Here is a 17,065-nt window from a genome sequence, read left to right as displayed (position 1 = left end):
CATTTGACCCTGGTATAGAACATTGTGTATCTGTACCTCTCATATACATATATAAATAATGGCGGACCTGCTTTGCTTAAACATACTTTTTGCTCTTCTCTCTAAACATTTGTCTACCTTCAGGGCTGTGTTTTTTCTCAGTCAGAGGAAGTGGTGAACGTGTTTCCTCCACTGTCTCCTCTCTCCTCCCCCCTTGCAGAAACAGTCAGAGCTGAAGTGAGCGAGAGAGAAAGAGAGAGAGAGAGAGAGAGAGAGCGAGAGGAGGGGAAAGCTGAGCTCAAGCGAGAGAAGAAGGTTAGCCAGCAGTGAGTTAAGAAAATGGCGATCATGCAGGACGAATGCCTCCCCTCGTAGATGCTGCAAAACGCGTTGAAATTCTTGTAGCCTTACAACCGGCTTTTCCTTTCCACTCGGTTGCACTTTATACTTCAATGAGGTGAGGTTGGTTTACGACGTTTTATTGACCAGAGGGACCATTTCTTTGTGGTGAGCTAATGTGCGCAGGGAGGGAGAGACCCGGGGACTGGTGTAGCGTTTGATAAGTTTAGCTGTTGTTTAGTTAGCAATGACTGAAGCTAGCTTCCTGTTCGGCCAGCTGTTTGCTCGGTTGCATTGTGGTTTGCAAACGTAAATGTAAACGCATCGACTGATAGTGTTTGTCTGCAGATGTCTGGTCATTCGAGGGATTTGTTGGCAGTTAAACCTTTACGCTAACGCTAACTAGTACGAGCATCGGTTAACCTCTGCTCACTGGTTGTGCGTAGATATCTGTAAAAAAGATAAATGTATGTATTTCGTTAAATATAATTGCATCAATGTATTTTGTAATCTGTAAACTATCATTGTGGGTGGTTATAATGTATATCTGCATTTGTTAAAAGGCCGTCATGGCTAGATTGGGTAAGTTAACTAACGTTAGCTGCTTCGTAACATTAGCTTTTAGCATTAGCAGCTAATGCTAATTTGACGACGCAGGTCCGCTCTGCGGTTAGTGCGACTGATTTCCCGGCTGTTTGGTGACACGCAAAGGGGGCACACATCTCTTCAAATGTCCTTAAACAATATGTGACGGAAGGAACTTTGATGGTGAAATTGTGAAGCTGTATAGTTGTATATTTCGGTGCATAGTTGTATTTTAACACCCTCTGTCGGCGGTCAGATAGAGAGGCTGGTTAACGTAACACTAGACCTCCACTCTGCTGGTTTTTACAGCCGTATTCACTGTTTACATAGACCCGACGACGCTGCTGCAAAACGAGGGCAGATCACATACTCATTTTAATTGCAATCGGATGCTATGTTATGGCATGTTTGGGTCTCTGGCTGCTGCTGGAAAAACACCAGGCTCCGAGAGAAGAAGCCATGTTGGTTAAGCTGTAAATCAGGCGACAGCTGAGATAATGGCCGATCAGGACCCGAGCTGTAACTCTGACCTACACACTCCCTGTCGTTAGCTGTAATTGTCAGACATGCACACATACACGCACGCACACACACAACACACACACCACCCTGTTTCTTTTCACCTTGTGGAGCCTGAATTTGGGGGACTCTGATCCATGCAAATGACCTGTTATGTAGTTCAACCTGCATTTCCACATCGACTAGCTAGTTGAAATACTTTTCATTCAAGGAATTGCTGATGAGTCCTATTGTTTGTTAGTGTAGGCTTGTCCTTGCATAGATTTAGTGGGTGAGGTGCATGCCTTTTGACCCGTGCACAGTCAATAATTAATTTGAGACACTGTAAGGGAGTCCCGTTTACCATTTCAGGTTTAGCATCTGTCTGTGTAACGCGCTCACGTGTTTTTGTGTTGTTGTTTATCACCGTAAATCAATAAAACTGTAACAGTCACATGAAGGGTACCTTTTTATTTGTTAATTGAGGTTTGTTTCAGTTAATCTGGTCTTTTATAACTGAGATTAACCGTCATATCTCTTCCGTGTCTTTCAGAGATTTGGAATTGAAAGCTGTTGCCACCAAAGAAGCTGAAGCATCGAAGCAGGTGAGTGTGCCACCGTAAAAATATTCACGCGCACTCATTTTAAGAGCATACGTTCCAACATTATGTCACCGTTCTGGTCACTTCTCTGTAGATGATGGCATGACCTGTGTGGGGTGGGCTACTAAATGTGTGTGTGTGTGTGGGGGGGGGGGGGGGTTCCTGCTTAGGCTGCTGCTGCTGCTGCTTATGCAAGCACATGCAGTTCCGTTTGGTTTGATTTGGAGGGTCTGGGTTGGTCTAGGCCGCATTGTGCTGAGTAAGCTTTGCTGTTTTAAAAAACGGTTAAATGAGAAGCCCGGGTGCTGGTGTTTTGTGTGTGGAGAGGTGTTTGTGCAGCTCATTGTGTCCATACAGTTGCAGATGCACAATAGCGCCGTGGACAACTGCTGGTTCATTAACCGGCTCTAAGGGCAGCGCTTATAGTACGTTTTCTAGATCCTCAATCTGTTCATGAATCTTGTTGTCATGCACGATTTCCTGAAATGGCTTTTGATTGTTTGTAGAGACTCAGAGCGTCAACTCTCGTGTCAGTTTTTGAGGATGTTTTAAACATAAAACATGTCAACTGCCTTGTTTTTAATGCAGATTTAGTCCAGTTTCTATCTTATGTATTTACTGTGAAAATAATATTTAGTGAATGGCTTTGTGAGGTATTTCAATTTGCTGGTTAGTTTAGAATTAGTTAGTAAATCCAGTTGACAGTGTTTCACATCTTCTCCGTCTTGGGACACTTTTTCCATCTGTGTGTATGTGGGTGTGCTGCTGCTGAAGCAATACAAGGGGAAACTATATTAATAGATATTAATACCCTTCTGTGTATAGAAACACTAATTATTATGGTAATCTAATAATTTTCTCCACATTAGATGTTTCATTTGCAGTTTTATTGCTTTCTCACACTAACATTCAAATGATTTGTCTTGTGGGAATTTAACAAAATAAACACGGTACACACACAATCAACTTAATCTAATCCTTTTATATGAGCCTAAATTATGTTTCTCCCAATTTAAGAAATACATTCTGAAATGGCAGGTTTTCATCCTTGTCTAAAAATATCTTGATTTTTCACAGCTGGTTAATGTGGAAGCCGTAGCGATGTGCACTTGTATAAAAATGTCTCCGTGCTGTCATAGTTAACTTGAGAGCATCGTGTTTGGAATTTAATACAGCAGTGCTATGGATTCCTACGGTGTTGCGACATTGCTCCGTTTGTTGGGGATCGGGTAGTTGACCGTTGCCCCCCCGAGCAGTAAAGCCACACCTGCAGATGGACGTGAGACTGGAAAGACGAGCGAGGAGCTGAAATGGAACATTTGGTGCTTTTGACCCATGTGGGCTCAGACGGGATACAATCGACACAAAGGCAATTATAGTTAAAGGAAGTTGTTGAGCAGCGTAGATGGACAACAATGTCTTTGGCTTTGAGATTTGAATCAAATTAGTGAAGCTTGCACACAAACCATTGACTCCAATTTCACATCTGCTTATAACCGCGTATGTCCTCAGTTGTTAACGGCCCACTTATAGTTAGATATATTTAACTGCAGACAACAACAAAGTAAACTGTACTCGTCTAAGACATTCTTGAGGTAGAAAATACTTTGAATCACAACTTGCCCCTCCCTCCTTTGCTATCAGCAACATTGAACCGTGGTTTTCAGCCTTCCCCGTCGGGCTGCGTGTGATGAGGCGACACTCTTTGTCATTCACTAATTGAGTGATGGCTTCCCTGAACCGAGCCTCCAGTGTTAAGCCTCTGAGAACATGCTAATGCGGGTTGATGCAAATACTCTGGTGTTGTACATGCAAATTAGCCACGCGACTACCCTCTGGCGTTTGTTCTCCGGGGACAGACGAACTCTTGCAAGTGTTTTTGTGGATGCTCGTGTCTTGCCGGTTTTATGTTTGGGTGGATGTCTGGTGTGGCTACATCCACAAGGCTGCAGATGCAATCAATACTCCGTCTCCTGTAAATTTGAAAAGCCTCGCTGGCTTCACTGCATGACTCACTTCTGGGAGTGAAAAAAAAAAAAACACACACTCCCACAGGGTCTCCGTATGCAGTAGTCTAAAACCTCAGATTTTTGATCTCTACCTCCTCAGAAACCCAAGTATAGTGTGATTATTTTTAAAGTCTTTCAGCTTTATTTGACAGCCAGCAGAAAAGGGTTCACACAGGAAAAAAGTGGCGAGTGGGTGGCAGAGAAATCTGAGCTCCACTGTGAATCCCACAAGATGAGAATGTAGCAGACAGAGATTCACTTTGTTTACCGGGACACAGTCATGACTACCGTACACGTGGTTTAATGGCCAAATGAAATGTGTATCTACTGTACTAATTGGACTCTAATCTATTGTGCTACAGAGACGTACGTAACGTCTCTAGTGACCTTTTTAAATCTATTTTCTTCATCTTTTATCTGTCTGCTGCTCTTTATCCTTCTCAGCTCTACAAAGTATGTAATTGATAGTGGAATCAGCTGTCCGCACTGTTGTTTTATCCACTTTAAACTCAACAAAGACCATATTTAGAGATGAGATATTTTTGGAAAGCAATTTCTTTTCATCAGTTGGTGATTTGTATGTAATGGTGAAAATGGCTGCCCGTTTTCAACACTATAACAGCAGTTTTAAAGTGTGTTTCGTCGATGATATAAGATTTAATTTCGTCCATATATAACGCAGGGAATTTTACATTTTATTTTAGAGACATTTTATTGGCGCGTGTTTGGTGTTTTTTGCATGAAAAGTGTTCGACACGCTAAACTCATTGAAGAATATGTTTTCCATAAGTATCCGTAGTCGTTCAGGCGAACAAGGAAAGACAATTATATTAGGATTAGTTAACCGCGGTTCTTCTTTAACAAACTCATTAAAGAACAATAATAAAAAGCACATGGTTGTACTCGTCAGGTGACCTAGATGGTGGAGGACGGACTTTAGCAGGTTTAGCTTGTATTATCACTGCACGGCTATGGAAAGTGCTGACAGGAGGAAGAGTCTTTATAGTTGGTTGTATAACTCTGCTGTTAATTGTTACTGTTTAAATGGAGGCTATGTGGGGGTCACCGGCCCTGTTTCAGTCCCACCTGTGACTAGTAGAGGAGAAAAGGCCTTCCCAAGGCCTTGTTCTTCATCCCTTCTTTTACTTTCGGTGACTCATGGTGCCCCCCCCCCCCCTGTCAGCTGTAGCTGTCGGGGGATGGGCAATTGTCGGTCCATTCATAAACAGATGCTGTGTATATATGTGCTCTCCAGGAGGGCCCCCACCATGCTTGTTGAACCCTGAACCATCTGTTGAAGCACTTGGAGGGGGGGTAGAGAGGAGGGTGACTGAAGGTGGCAGAACAAAAAATAAGGTGCAACTGTATTCAGTTAGATTATAACAGATCAGGCAAACTGCAACCGTAGTTCCGCATGTACTTCTTAAACGTCCATCATGTAATAAAGATGTTCAATTCTCTTATAAAGATGCTGTAACATCCGCTCCGATCATTGCTGCTCACAGCAGCGTGTGTGTGTGAAAACCAGTCTTAGCTACTGAATTGCTACTGTTTTTAAGTATCTTAGTTCTTTCATTCCGTAAATGTTGCCAACATATCACACATTGCATTTTAAATGCAGTTTTGCTAATTTCCCTATTCCTGTGAGCTTCTGTGCAATTATCAAACTAAACCATTAAATGCACCATTGAAATGACTACGTGTTTAATGGTGCAGCCGTGGTTTCTGTCTGAGTTGTTTGAGCATCTCTGTACATCTGTCTGTTTATAGCTGAAGTAAGTGCTGTGTTGTAATCCCATTATGGGATTAGACAGTAGCCTGCAGCTTTCTCTTGTTGCCTAAATGGCGAACCCACTGCGACCAGTGCGGCTAAACTCGACACTCACCGAGGGAGAGGACACAGTTAGACTACAACTAGGAAGAGTAGTATCAGTCAAAAGTTGTGGTTTTACACACTTTTTGGGTATTTTGAGGCCAGGTGTTATCATCTGGTTTCATGGTATCAGGCAATATACACTGGTGTAATACTACGACTATTACTTTTCAGTATAAGTGGTAAGTTATGAAGAAAGCACAACATGCTCAAAGCACAGTACCAAAAAAGATTTATTTATTTTTTTAAATTATAGATTAGTTTGTTAAATGTTTTTCAATTAAATCAGTTAATGGTTTGATCTCTAAAACGTCACAATCTTGACAAATTCCCAGAGCCCACTCCGACATCTTTGAAGTTATCGACGCACTTTAATCGTGTCCCATAAAACCCAAAAGGCATCAGCGACGACGAGGACAGTAATGGTATTTCCTCCTGTTTGTTCACAGGGAATAAACCCATAGAGGGACGAACAGTGGATGGAAGAGAGAGAGAGACGGAGATTGTGACGAGGACGGAGGATAAGAAGACACAGGACTGGTCAAAAGGTGAGAGTGATGTCTTCCGTCTGGAGCTGTGGGGTAGTTGTGTAGTTGTGGATGAAAGATAAATTGCAGCGCTTGGTCCAACTGTTGGTATTGATTTGCCTTTGAAAGTGTTGTCCTCTTGAGTCTTTGTGGTTTATCGGCATCCGCTGCTTCTAGGTCACCCGGCTTCCGTTCACCTTACACGGAACTATTTATCTCGAAATGAGCGATGTGTCGCCAGAACAGTCCAGTGTTCAATAAGCCCGCTTTTATGAACGCCAAATGCAATTCTGCACAGTAAGCAAAGGATGTGATTAATACTGCGGTACCTGCAGAATTGTACTCTAGGTAGTAAAAATAGTTTCACAAGCTTCAGCGCTGCAGTCAAGACACGATTCTGGCAATACGTGATCGAAATGAGTGCAAAGCATGCTGAACACCCAGAAGTACTTGTCCATTTCAGCTATGACGTCTTCATGCGTTTCAAAATATTTGTTTTTCCAACATTTCTTTCCGTCCTTGCGTGGTCCGTCTGTCTCCTGCAGTGCAGTGTACTTTGCTCTGTGACGTCGCCGCGTTGTTTCCATTTGAATTGCCGTTGCAGTTTCCATCGAGTGCTGTTTGTACGAGCTACTGTTGCAGCTGAAACTACTGTCATGGCGAGTGTGGGCAGGAAGTCTGATAGCGTCTATCTCTGACCTTGAGTGTGTCTTTTGTGTTTCAGTTGCTTGTCTTTTTGGTTTTGTTTTCACTTGTCTCCGCTGTGGTCCTGCTGTGTTTATAGTCTCGCCCTCCTTACTTTTATTGTTATATTTGTCTGTCCCGGTACAAACGGAGAAGTAGTTGAGAGTTTAAGTCGTCTCTGTTGTACCAAACTGTGAGCTGACACAGACATTTATCGCCATAGAAGCTCCTATCCCCAGATAATGCGTGTACAATAACAAGAGTGTGATCATTGTACCTCTGAAAGACTCAAGTGTGTATACTGAACAGTGTGTATACTGACACTGAACGGTGTGTCACCAGAGCTGGAGTCTCAATGCTGGTGTCGTCAGCAGCTCTTTAGCATGCACCAGTTGAGTAAGTTGAGCAAAAATGCTCAAATTGTCTGGCTCCAGCTTCTGAAATGTGAGGTTTTCCAGCCGGTCTTTGACCTATATGACAATACATTAAATATTGTGTTTTGGACCTTGTGATGGACGTTTTTCACTCTCTGGCTCAACTCCCAGTTACTCATTAAAGTCCACTCATTGCTGTACTCGAGCACCAGCAACTATAGTACACAAACGCATAACTGGTGGCCACCACTACCAACGTTGGGTGTGGGTGGACACAGTAGACTGAATAATGGACAAACCGGCCAGTGAGTCATTCACAAACGCCAAAAGCTTGTTGTGCTTTTCGCACACACTGCCCCTTGGTTTGAGTGACATACGTGTGGGCCGCCCCTCCAATCTCCTCCCAGAGTTGACGAGTGTGCTTATCTGCTCCCTCAACACACTCTCACTGCACATGCGATCTCATGCACTGCATGCTGTTTTGTTGATTCATTCATGTAAATGTCGGCTTGTTTTTTTCCCTTTTTTTTTATTTTTATAAATACCTTCTCGTGTCGTCCGGTCAGCTGAAGAAGATGCAGACCGCTTGCTGTGTAGCTGTTGATTAATGAGTTTTTGCATATTTTAGATAGAGAGACGTGTGACTCTAGCGCTGATGTCATCGTGCTCGGACAAGCCCAGAGGAATTGGGAGTGTTTAGGAATTTTTCACAACAGGATCTTCCCAAACCAGATCTCTTTGTTTCTGTTTATCTCGGCCCGTAGAACAGATTTGTAATGGGTTGCCCCTACAAGGATTCATTTGAGTTTAAACATAATGATCCACTGTATGTTTATAGTATACGGTGTATACCGCCAAAAGGCAGCCATGCAAACCCCTCAAAATTAAACGTGTCCACAAGGATGAGAAATGGTCGACTTGTGTCGGAGCAGGTTTTAAAACACGGTGCTACAGAGTTGCTATTTGAGAATGAGGAAACGTGTCCACGTACGAGGAATGTTTCCTCCAACAGAACCCTTATCAGTGTGCACTAATGCATGAGCTGCACTCCAAGTAATATGACTATGAAATGAAATGTATTCCGACTGTGTAGCCGATCTAGAGAAGGACCTCTGTACCTGCGTGTGCTCTTTGTACCTCTTAAACCGCCCACTCTGACTGCTACCAGCTCTTTCATTTTGCACACCGAGGTCTGTTGCTTAGGTACCGATGTCTTTTACTGGCTTGCAAATGATTTGACAGAATATGTCGGCACCGTGCTTCAAATAGATTTCTTAGCAACAGCAGGACGTGAAAAGTGCCTTTTAGCTTCAAAAAACCCTTTGTCCTTTTGTATCAGCCCACCTTCGTTTGAGCAGTATAGAGTTCTCATGTACTCATTTATCTTCAAATGTACGTCTACTTCTCACAGGTTCTGTCTTTGTGTTTGTATGTGTGCGTTCTGTCATCACTCTTTCATGATGCAGCTTTGTTTAGATCCACCTCTGTTCTACTCCTTCTCTCCAGGTCAGGTTATGTAACCGGTAAAATGAACGGGGCCACAACACTTTCTTGGTCGGTTCCATTGATCTTTTTCCACTTTGCCTCTTCAGATTCTTTGCTTCTTGCTCTGTTAAACTGAGCACATGTTGGTTTCATGTACTGTCGACTTTAGGAAGTTGACCTTTTTGCTTTTTATACATGTTGGAAGCTGCAGCTGCATTCCTCTCGCATCAACCTCAGCGACAGCCTCTTTTTCTTCTCTGTCCCTCCTTTTTCACATTCCACTTCTCTCTCCGTCTCCTTTCTTCCCTCCTCCTTACCTTGACATCTTGTTTCTCTCTCTCTCTCTCTCTCTCTCTCTCTCTACGGCACTCTGTTTGTGTGTTGTCCTTATATTCCCTCTACCCAACCCTCTCTGTCTGTAAGGTGATAGCAGCAGCAGCAGCAGCAGCAGTCGAGCTGCTGCCAACTCCGGGGGCCTAATGAAAGCTGCTTTGATACGGGAGAACGGGGAACAAACTGTCCTCTGTGCTGAGCAGCGGCAAAGAACACGCTTGTACTCAAGAGAAAACATTTCACATTCAATAAAAATGGCGTTGCGTGTTGTCGAGGTTTATCTACTGTCGTTCTACAACACAGGGTTGCACAACAAAATGCAAACAAGCTCGCTTGCTTGTAACTAGCTAAACAAATAAACAGGCCGTCTAATAAACAATAACAGATAATTATTTTATAATATTAGCATCATTTTAAAGGTACTTTGAGTTTACGATCACATAACGGAAAATAACCACATCCTGAGGCATTTTAGCTTGAAACGTGACTTAAAACAATTTTCTAAATAGTTTGTGAATATTGTTCTGTTGACTTATTGATTGATCGCTTGTAGACACGCACACTATTATGTAGATAGCCAATACAGGCTAGGTGTTTACAAAAACAACACTTACTTCATATTAGGTTGAAAGACTGGTCAGAAAAATCCCCAAATCCTTCATAACTAACCCGAAGGGACTTAGTGTATGATGAGCACCGTGAAGTGAAGTGTTGGCCATCTTTCTACATTATTTTGATTTGCACTGCCTTATAAGGAGAGGAGGGTAGCCTCTTTGAATCGGATGCTTCGGGGTTGACAAATGTCTTTCCATGTGGGAAGGTTGAGTCAAGATCCATGAAAGTAAACAACTCAGTTTGCAGGAATGAGCCGCCTCCCTTCTTAGTGCTCCGGCTGCCGGAGGGAAAAGGGCAATGCTCTACCTCTTTATGCTCTGTTTGCTTAGTATAGCAAGTATAATACTTTTGAGCAACTTTCTTTGGGGAGTCTTGTAATAATAGTCTGTTTTTTGATTGGTTCCAGAAACATCTTCTGGCAGAGCGTACATGTTGAGATGCGGGCGGTGTGCCCACGTTTTAGCGAGCTGTGAGTAAATGAAGGTGGAGGTTGTCCTCTGTTCAGTGTTCATAACATCGGTGGATGGTTCACGTGTCTGAAAGAAACATTTTGCTCTACATGAATTTCTGTAGTAGGATTATTTAGTCTTTTTTGCAATAAGGTTATTCTTATTACAATAAACAGGCCCCTCCACAGTTGGAACGCATGCATGCGTCATTGCATTAGCAAACTTGCTCATTGTCCACACATGGGTTTGTTTGTTCTTTTATCATATTGGCCAGTGGACAGAGTGGTTGCTATTTGAACTGGAGGTTTATAAATAGACCTGTGTACTGCTGCAGCAGGCAGAGAGAGCTCACACACTTTCCTAACCTGCACTAGGAAAAGGTCAGGACACACGCACACACACACTACTTGCTGTCAAATGCACTGGTCCACTTTTACTGAAGGATGTGTGTCCTCTCTGTTTTGTGCTTCTACCTTCTTCCTCCTTTTAGTTTTCCTTTTCCCGTCTTTGTCCCCTTTACTTCTTTGCTTTCTCTGGTTTGAGATAAGAGGTTTTGCTTGCCATGGCTGCCAGCTTTAAGCTTGTTGTATAACCCTAATCTAGTCCAACCCATACACATTCATCCTTCAAGAAGAAAAGGTGTGCTTGGTGGTCACTCGCCCTTCCTATTACCATTCTGACTAAACTGGCAGACTCGTATACTTGTCCCACATTCCAGTTCAGACGCGGAAACAAATCACTTTAAGCTGTCGCTGTTGCACGCACTGTGATACACGCAGAAAACATGCTACTAAGATGCGTGTAAAGTCACGTGTAAATAAAATGTAATATTTATAATATAGTCAATGTAAGTATTTCATACAGTGGCCTGTTCGTACACTGAAGCGTACATGTGACCACAATGGAAGGAGAAGAGTTGAATGAGGCTCGTCTTGCAGACCTCTGCTCCAGTGTACCAGAGAGATGTGAATACTTAGTCATCAACAGGACACCAGCGAGAGGATGAGGCTGCGTTCCCTTTGTCAAAAATGCAACTAATATATTTCCCTCACATCATTGTATTGGTACAGTTGAAGAGGCGGTCACTAGCAACTGTAACCACAATTCATTTGGCGATTAATAAGTGAACAACAGTTTTCAAACCCTCCTGTTGTTGCTCCGTCATAAATGAATGTGTGATTGTTTGATCATGCGTGACACACACTCGCTGTGGGTTAAATTCATTGCCGTGGACTGGTGATGGATGTTATGACTGAGTGGTTTGTTTTCATAATGCATGCGGACGTTGTGTTGACCTAACCATCTCTCTCTCCTCTCGTCTCTCTCTGCAGTGCCGGATCGTACCAAGTCAAAGCAGAGTCCTCAATCTAAACCACATCCCCCCCCTTCCCCCTCCCCACGTATTCACGTACACACACACACACATTCAGTCTTCAGCAATGCCAAGAGGGCCCGAACAGCCTGCCGCCCGCTCTGACAAGCCCCGCCTCTTCACCGCGGACCCTTGAGGCAGCGCCCTCCGAGCTTTGACCTTATACGCCCCTCCCTTCGCCGACCTGGGAACCAGAGGTCACTTTTTCTCCGCTCAACCCGGGGACGGCCTCCTCCAGGAGCCGCAGCCTTTCGCCGCACTCACAGGTAAACTATGAAATAAGAAAAGAATGCAACATAACAGAGGTGCATCCTCACAGACACCAGCCGACACAAGCGCTCCATCTGTTCATCATATTCTTGGATAAGCAAGAAATTGAAATGTTAGAATGTAGGTGTGTTCTTGCTCATAGCCTCTGACGAGTTTCTGCTTGTACTTCTATCCTGGAAATATTTGGAAACAAACTTATCGAGTCATAAATAGTAACAGATTTGCATAAAGGGGCTCTAAATTCCATGCTGGCTGCTCTAAATGGCGTCTTTAACATGCTGCTTTTGTGCAGCATCGACTCAGAAAAAATTTAACTTTCTAGTTTTCTGAGGTTTTTGAAATATGTAGAAATGAGTTAGTTTTCTCAGAATTTATATCACAACCGCGATATTAATCGAAATAACGAGAGCATGTGGATTTAAAGCAGGTTGTGCTAAAAGGGAAATACAAACTAACAAAGCACCAATAGCTCCGACAAATCACTGAGAATTCCAACTTATTACGTGCTGCTTAATTCCTCTGCATTATAATTTGGATAAGCAGTTGTAACTACTAACTAGCAGGGTCTGTCCACTAATGCTCAGCACTTGCAAGCCCTTCGTACTTTTGTTTGTTTTCCGTTCTGTTTGCTTTGAATGTCCGATCTGTCCCAGCTCTTTCTAACACCTCCCCACTGTGTTTGTACTGTGGCTCTATCGCTAACTTCCCCTGAGTCTGTTTGACAGTCTTTCCTCTCTCTCTCTCTGTTTCTAGGCATGGCTCCCATTCGGGATTCCGTCAGCCACTCCCCTAATCAAACAGGTGACTACACATTGCCTTCTTCCTTCCCCGTTCTTCTCGTGGTTCATTCTTCCTCCCAATGTCCTACTTTGGCTCTCTGCTTTGTGATCGACGGATTAGCTACACCCAGTCTCACCTGACCTCGACAGATTCGTTTTATTCACGGCAGAGGAGGAGATGTGAGAGAGAGTGAGTTAGAAAGTGGGTTTAGACATGTGAGGAGACTTGGCAGACAAACACAAGTTTATGTGAAATATAGAAAGTGAGAGAAGGACTCGATTAAAACGGGAAAAGAAATAAGCGGATGTTGTGATTGAAGGAAGATGACGAAGAAGTCTGGATTGTCAACTATAATTGATTTTATAGATCTTCACCTTTCATATGTTTCCAGAAAATCTTCGTCGTCTTTGCAATGTCTCAAAGCACCAACAATCACCTGTGTATTGTAATGAACACATTCGTTAATTACTTCACTACTACACTGCCTTCAAATTACAATGCTTTCATTGAGCGTTAGTATTGACGGTACCATAATTCACCACCACTGCAACTGAACGTGAGCTCCCACTGCAGTAATGCTGATTGAGTGACAAACATTGCTGGCTGATGAATACGGTGATGTAGCACTCGCGTGTTTCTGTGTCTAATGTTACAGACACGCCAGCTCTGAGTGCGGATGATCTCAGAAAAATATCAAAGTTTAATCCTAGTCTGAATCTTTTCGGCTGACGGCACATCCTCCTCCCTCTTCTCACACTCTATTGCCCTCCATCCTTCCTCCTGCTGATGGTCGTCCTCTGCCCCCCTGCCCTCCTAGTTTATAGCTTTGGCATGCTTTTGGGTCCTGCTGTGGTGACAAAATGGTGGCTTCGGCCTGGCACTGATTAACCACCGTTGGGCAGCTGTAGGTTGGATGGAATAAAAAAATCTCACAGTGAATGAAGGGAATTTAAACCACATCTGTTGTTTTATTCACTAAAGTACATTTTACTGTCGTGTAATTTCTTCACAATGTTGAAACTGCACCTTCGGTAAATGAATGCGAGATATATATATCTATATATATCTATATATATATCTATATATGGATATATAGATATATATATATATTTCTTTTAAATCTCAAATCCAACACTGTCCCCTGCCTCTCTCCAGGTCTGGAGCATCCTGGCTTGGACTCGCAGTATGAGCCTTCCCCCTGGTCCTCTGGCTCACCCTGCAGCGGTGACGGCAACAGCAACTGGAGCAAAGTCATAGTGGACGGCAGCGCCGACAAACCCAACAACCCTTCTTCAACCAACTCGTCCGTTTGGCCTCCCTCCTCTTCTTCATTCTCTTGCTCCTCGTCGTCCTCCTCTTCTGGCTGCGGGTCAGGATCAGACCCCGAGTTGGCATCAGAATGCATGGACGGAGACTCTAACTCCTCGATCGGCTCAGAGAAAAACCTCGCCGCTGTGACAACGGTGATGATGATGTCAGCAAATGCTTCTTCCTCTGTGTCTTCTACGGCTTCTTCTCCCTCCTCTTCTATAGTGACTTCTGCCATGATGGTCGGCGTTTCAGTAAATGGAGACAGCAACGGCAACAGTCGTCAGGTAATCGGTGGAGGGATGGGAACCACCAGCGGTGCAAATAATGGAAACAGCATCACCGGGTCCTCCCACTACTCTGTGGCTGGATCCAGCAGTATTGGCAGCAATAACCACAACAACAAGCCCATCAATAATAGTGGTGTATGGGGCACCAACATGATCACCACAGGCGGAAGCACCCCCTGCATCAATGGAGGGTTAAATCCAAACACGTTAAACCCAAATGCCAACCACGGTGCCTGGCCGCAGAATCCAAGCCCAGTGTCCCAGGGCCAACGGCCTCCACAGGCTCAGGGGATGAGTTCCAAACTGGGTATAGCTCCCCAACAGGGCCCCGGGCTGGGCTGGGGTGGCATGGCAGCTCCAAACAGCAGTATGATGGAAGACACTGAGGCGAATAATGGTACGGCAAGCAGCAAGGTGTTAGGAAGCAGCAACAGTGGAAACGGTGGCCTCCAGCCTACCAACCTTAACACTGAATCCAATGGACCAAATAACACTATTATGATGAATACTACTACAACTACTACTACTAACGCCACAATGACCTCTAGTCCACCAAACTCTACCGCCTCACCCCAACTCAGCGGGGATTGCTCCTGGGGCTCTGTTGGAGGAGGGAATGGGGTTCCGCTGGCCAATGGAAACCCCTCATCAGCCCCCCAGCACCCCCAAGGAGAGCTGGGCAGTCCTGGGGCCTTCGGTACACCTTGGGGTGCAACTACCTACCCTGGAGACAAGGGCAACCCAAATGCAGACACTGTGAATGCCCAAAACCCTGCCTTAATGCAGGCTGGGAACCCCAAAATATCCTCCACTGCTGCTTACAAGAGTAATAATAACCACAATAACACTGGGGCCCCACGCTGGGACCAGGGGCCCGCCAGTAATCCAAACCAGCCTCAGAGCAACATGTCCTGGGGTATCGGCTCAAATCAAATCCCAGGCTCTGCAGGCCAAACACCAGGAAATGGCAGCCAAACTCCGATGGGCCCTCCAGCAGGGATCCCTCGCCCTTGGGGGAGCAGCACGTCGTCCTCTTCCTCGTCATCATCGTCCTCTTCCACATCCAACAAGACGTCAAATGGAGAATGGGGATCAGTACCTCCCGGTAACAACCATTTAGATCCTGGAAGTCATAAAGGAAGCTCTGCCAACAATGGCTGGAAGAGCCTGGAGGATGACGCCATGGGCATGGGAGGAGGAGGAGGGGGAGGGGGAGGAGGGGGAGGAGGTGGAGGTGGAGGTGGAAGCCATGGCCTGGGGAGTGTCGCCGCAGGCTGGGGTCGCACTGGAGGAAGTGAAGGAAGCGGAGAGAGTTCCGGAGGCCGATCCAGCTCAGACAGAGACGGCAGCCAGCCAAAAGCAGGAAATCGCAGAAAAGTTATCAGTCCTGCAACAGCAGTACCAGCTGTGCCAGCGGTGGCCCAGACCGACGTGGACCCGAGGGTCCTGTCCAACACTGGATGGGGACAGACGCCCGTACGGCAGAACACCTCCTGGGATGTCAATTCTTCTGCTAACAAACGACTCCAAGCACCCAGAGGAGATGAAAGAAAGCAGAGCAGCGGAGGCTCCGGATGGGGCACAGGGACACCGGCAGCTCCCTCCCAGACCTCTGGAGGTAGAACTTCAATGTCTATGATACTTTAAAAAAAATACATTCTAGTGAACTAAAATATTAAGATTTAGAGCACACATTTCCATCTTAGAACACAAAAGTAGGCAAAAGCTTGATCTTCCTTTTATGTATTCGCAGGTTGGGGGAATGGGCCGGGCAGCTCAGGCCCAGGAGGTTCTGGCTGGGGAGACCGGCCGTCCTCTGGGTGGGACAACAAAGCCCCAGTGAGTGCAGGAGGTGGACAGAGCAGCTGGAACGATGGATCCAGCTATAGGGGGAGCAACAGTAACACCTGGAGCAATAACATAAACAAAGATGACAGGTAATTGATGTTTGGGCGTTTATAGAAATTCTGATAATACCATCGCAGAACTATTTTTATTAAATGTAGTTATGCCTCACTGATCACCTTCGTTGTTTTTGTTTAGGTCCAATACGTGGACTAATGCGCCCAAACCTCAGCAGGGCTGGGATTCTAAAGGTGGAAATGGCAGTGAACGCTGGGGTAATGGTGGAGATGGCGCCAGAGCAGGGGGCAAAAACCACTGGGAGCCTCAAAAAGGTGCCAGCTGGGACAGCGACAGCGACCGGTCCGGCTCTGGATGTTGGAACGAGCCAAGCCGAACCAACACCACCAGCAGCGGCGGCGGCGGCGGCAACACCTGGGTAGGGAGCGGAGGATCAAATACCCCGGACCAGAGCACTCCGAACCAGAACCCTGGCTCCAACTGGGGCGACTCGGTCCACAAACCCAATCCTCAGAGTAACAGCCAGGGCTGGGGCGAGCCAATGAAGAACAACCGCGGAGCCCAGAACTGGGCTGAGCCGAATCCCAAGCCCTCTAACGAGTGGGGGAAAGGTCCTGAATCCAACATGTCTAGAGGCAATCCAGCCCCTAACAAGCCCTCAGGTACCTGTTAAGATTATTCATCAGAATCTTTTCTTAAGATGTTTTGCCTTTTGTTCATGAGCAAGTCTATTAGTTGCATGGCTGTTTAGGTGTTAAATAAGGAATGCTTTAGCACCAAAAACTGAATTCTATCTGATAAGAAGAGTTAAGAAAGTTACGCAGGAGGAA

The 17,065-nt window shown here is 45.1% G+C and overlaps 1 protein-coding gene across 4 annotated transcripts in view; it reads left to right on the top strand.

The window, feature by feature from the left end:
- The first annotated feature begins 305 nt into the window (after window positions 1-305).
- Window positions 306-17,065, top strand: part of LOC306786382 (trinucleotide repeat-containing gene 6A protein-like) — a 30,744-nt gene continuing 13,984 nt past the window's right edge. For all 4 annotated transcript variants that reach the window (XM_079281138.1, XM_079281136.1, XM_079281137.1 and 1 more), the window contains exons 1-8: window positions 306-436; window positions 1,955-2,006; window positions 6,335-6,433; window positions 11,684-11,990; window positions 12,748-12,795; window positions 13,930-15,990; window positions 16,126-16,309; window positions 16,416-16,897. In XM_079281138.1, the coding sequence (XP_079137264.1) occupies window positions 12,750-12,795; window positions 13,930-15,990; window positions 16,126-16,309; window positions 16,416-16,897 (2,773 nt within the window). In that variant the 5' untranslated portion in view covers window positions 306-436; window positions 1,955-2,006; window positions 6,335-6,433; window positions 11,684-11,990; window positions 12,748-12,749. The remainder of the gene's footprint in view (window positions 437-1,954; window positions 2,007-6,334; window positions 6,434-11,683; window positions 11,991-12,747; window positions 12,796-13,929; window positions 15,991-16,125; window positions 16,310-16,415; window positions 16,898-17,065) is intronic.

This window comes from Melanostigma gelatinosum (genome assembly GCF_949748355.1).
Source record: "Melanostigma gelatinosum genome assembly, chromosome: 13".
Taxonomy (NCBI): Eukaryota; Metazoa; Chordata; class Actinopteri; order Perciformes; family Zoarcidae; genus Melanostigma; species Melanostigma gelatinosum.
The sequence above is the reverse complement of the archived record's forward strand: the minus strand, read 5'-3'. Positions and strand labels throughout refer to the sequence as shown.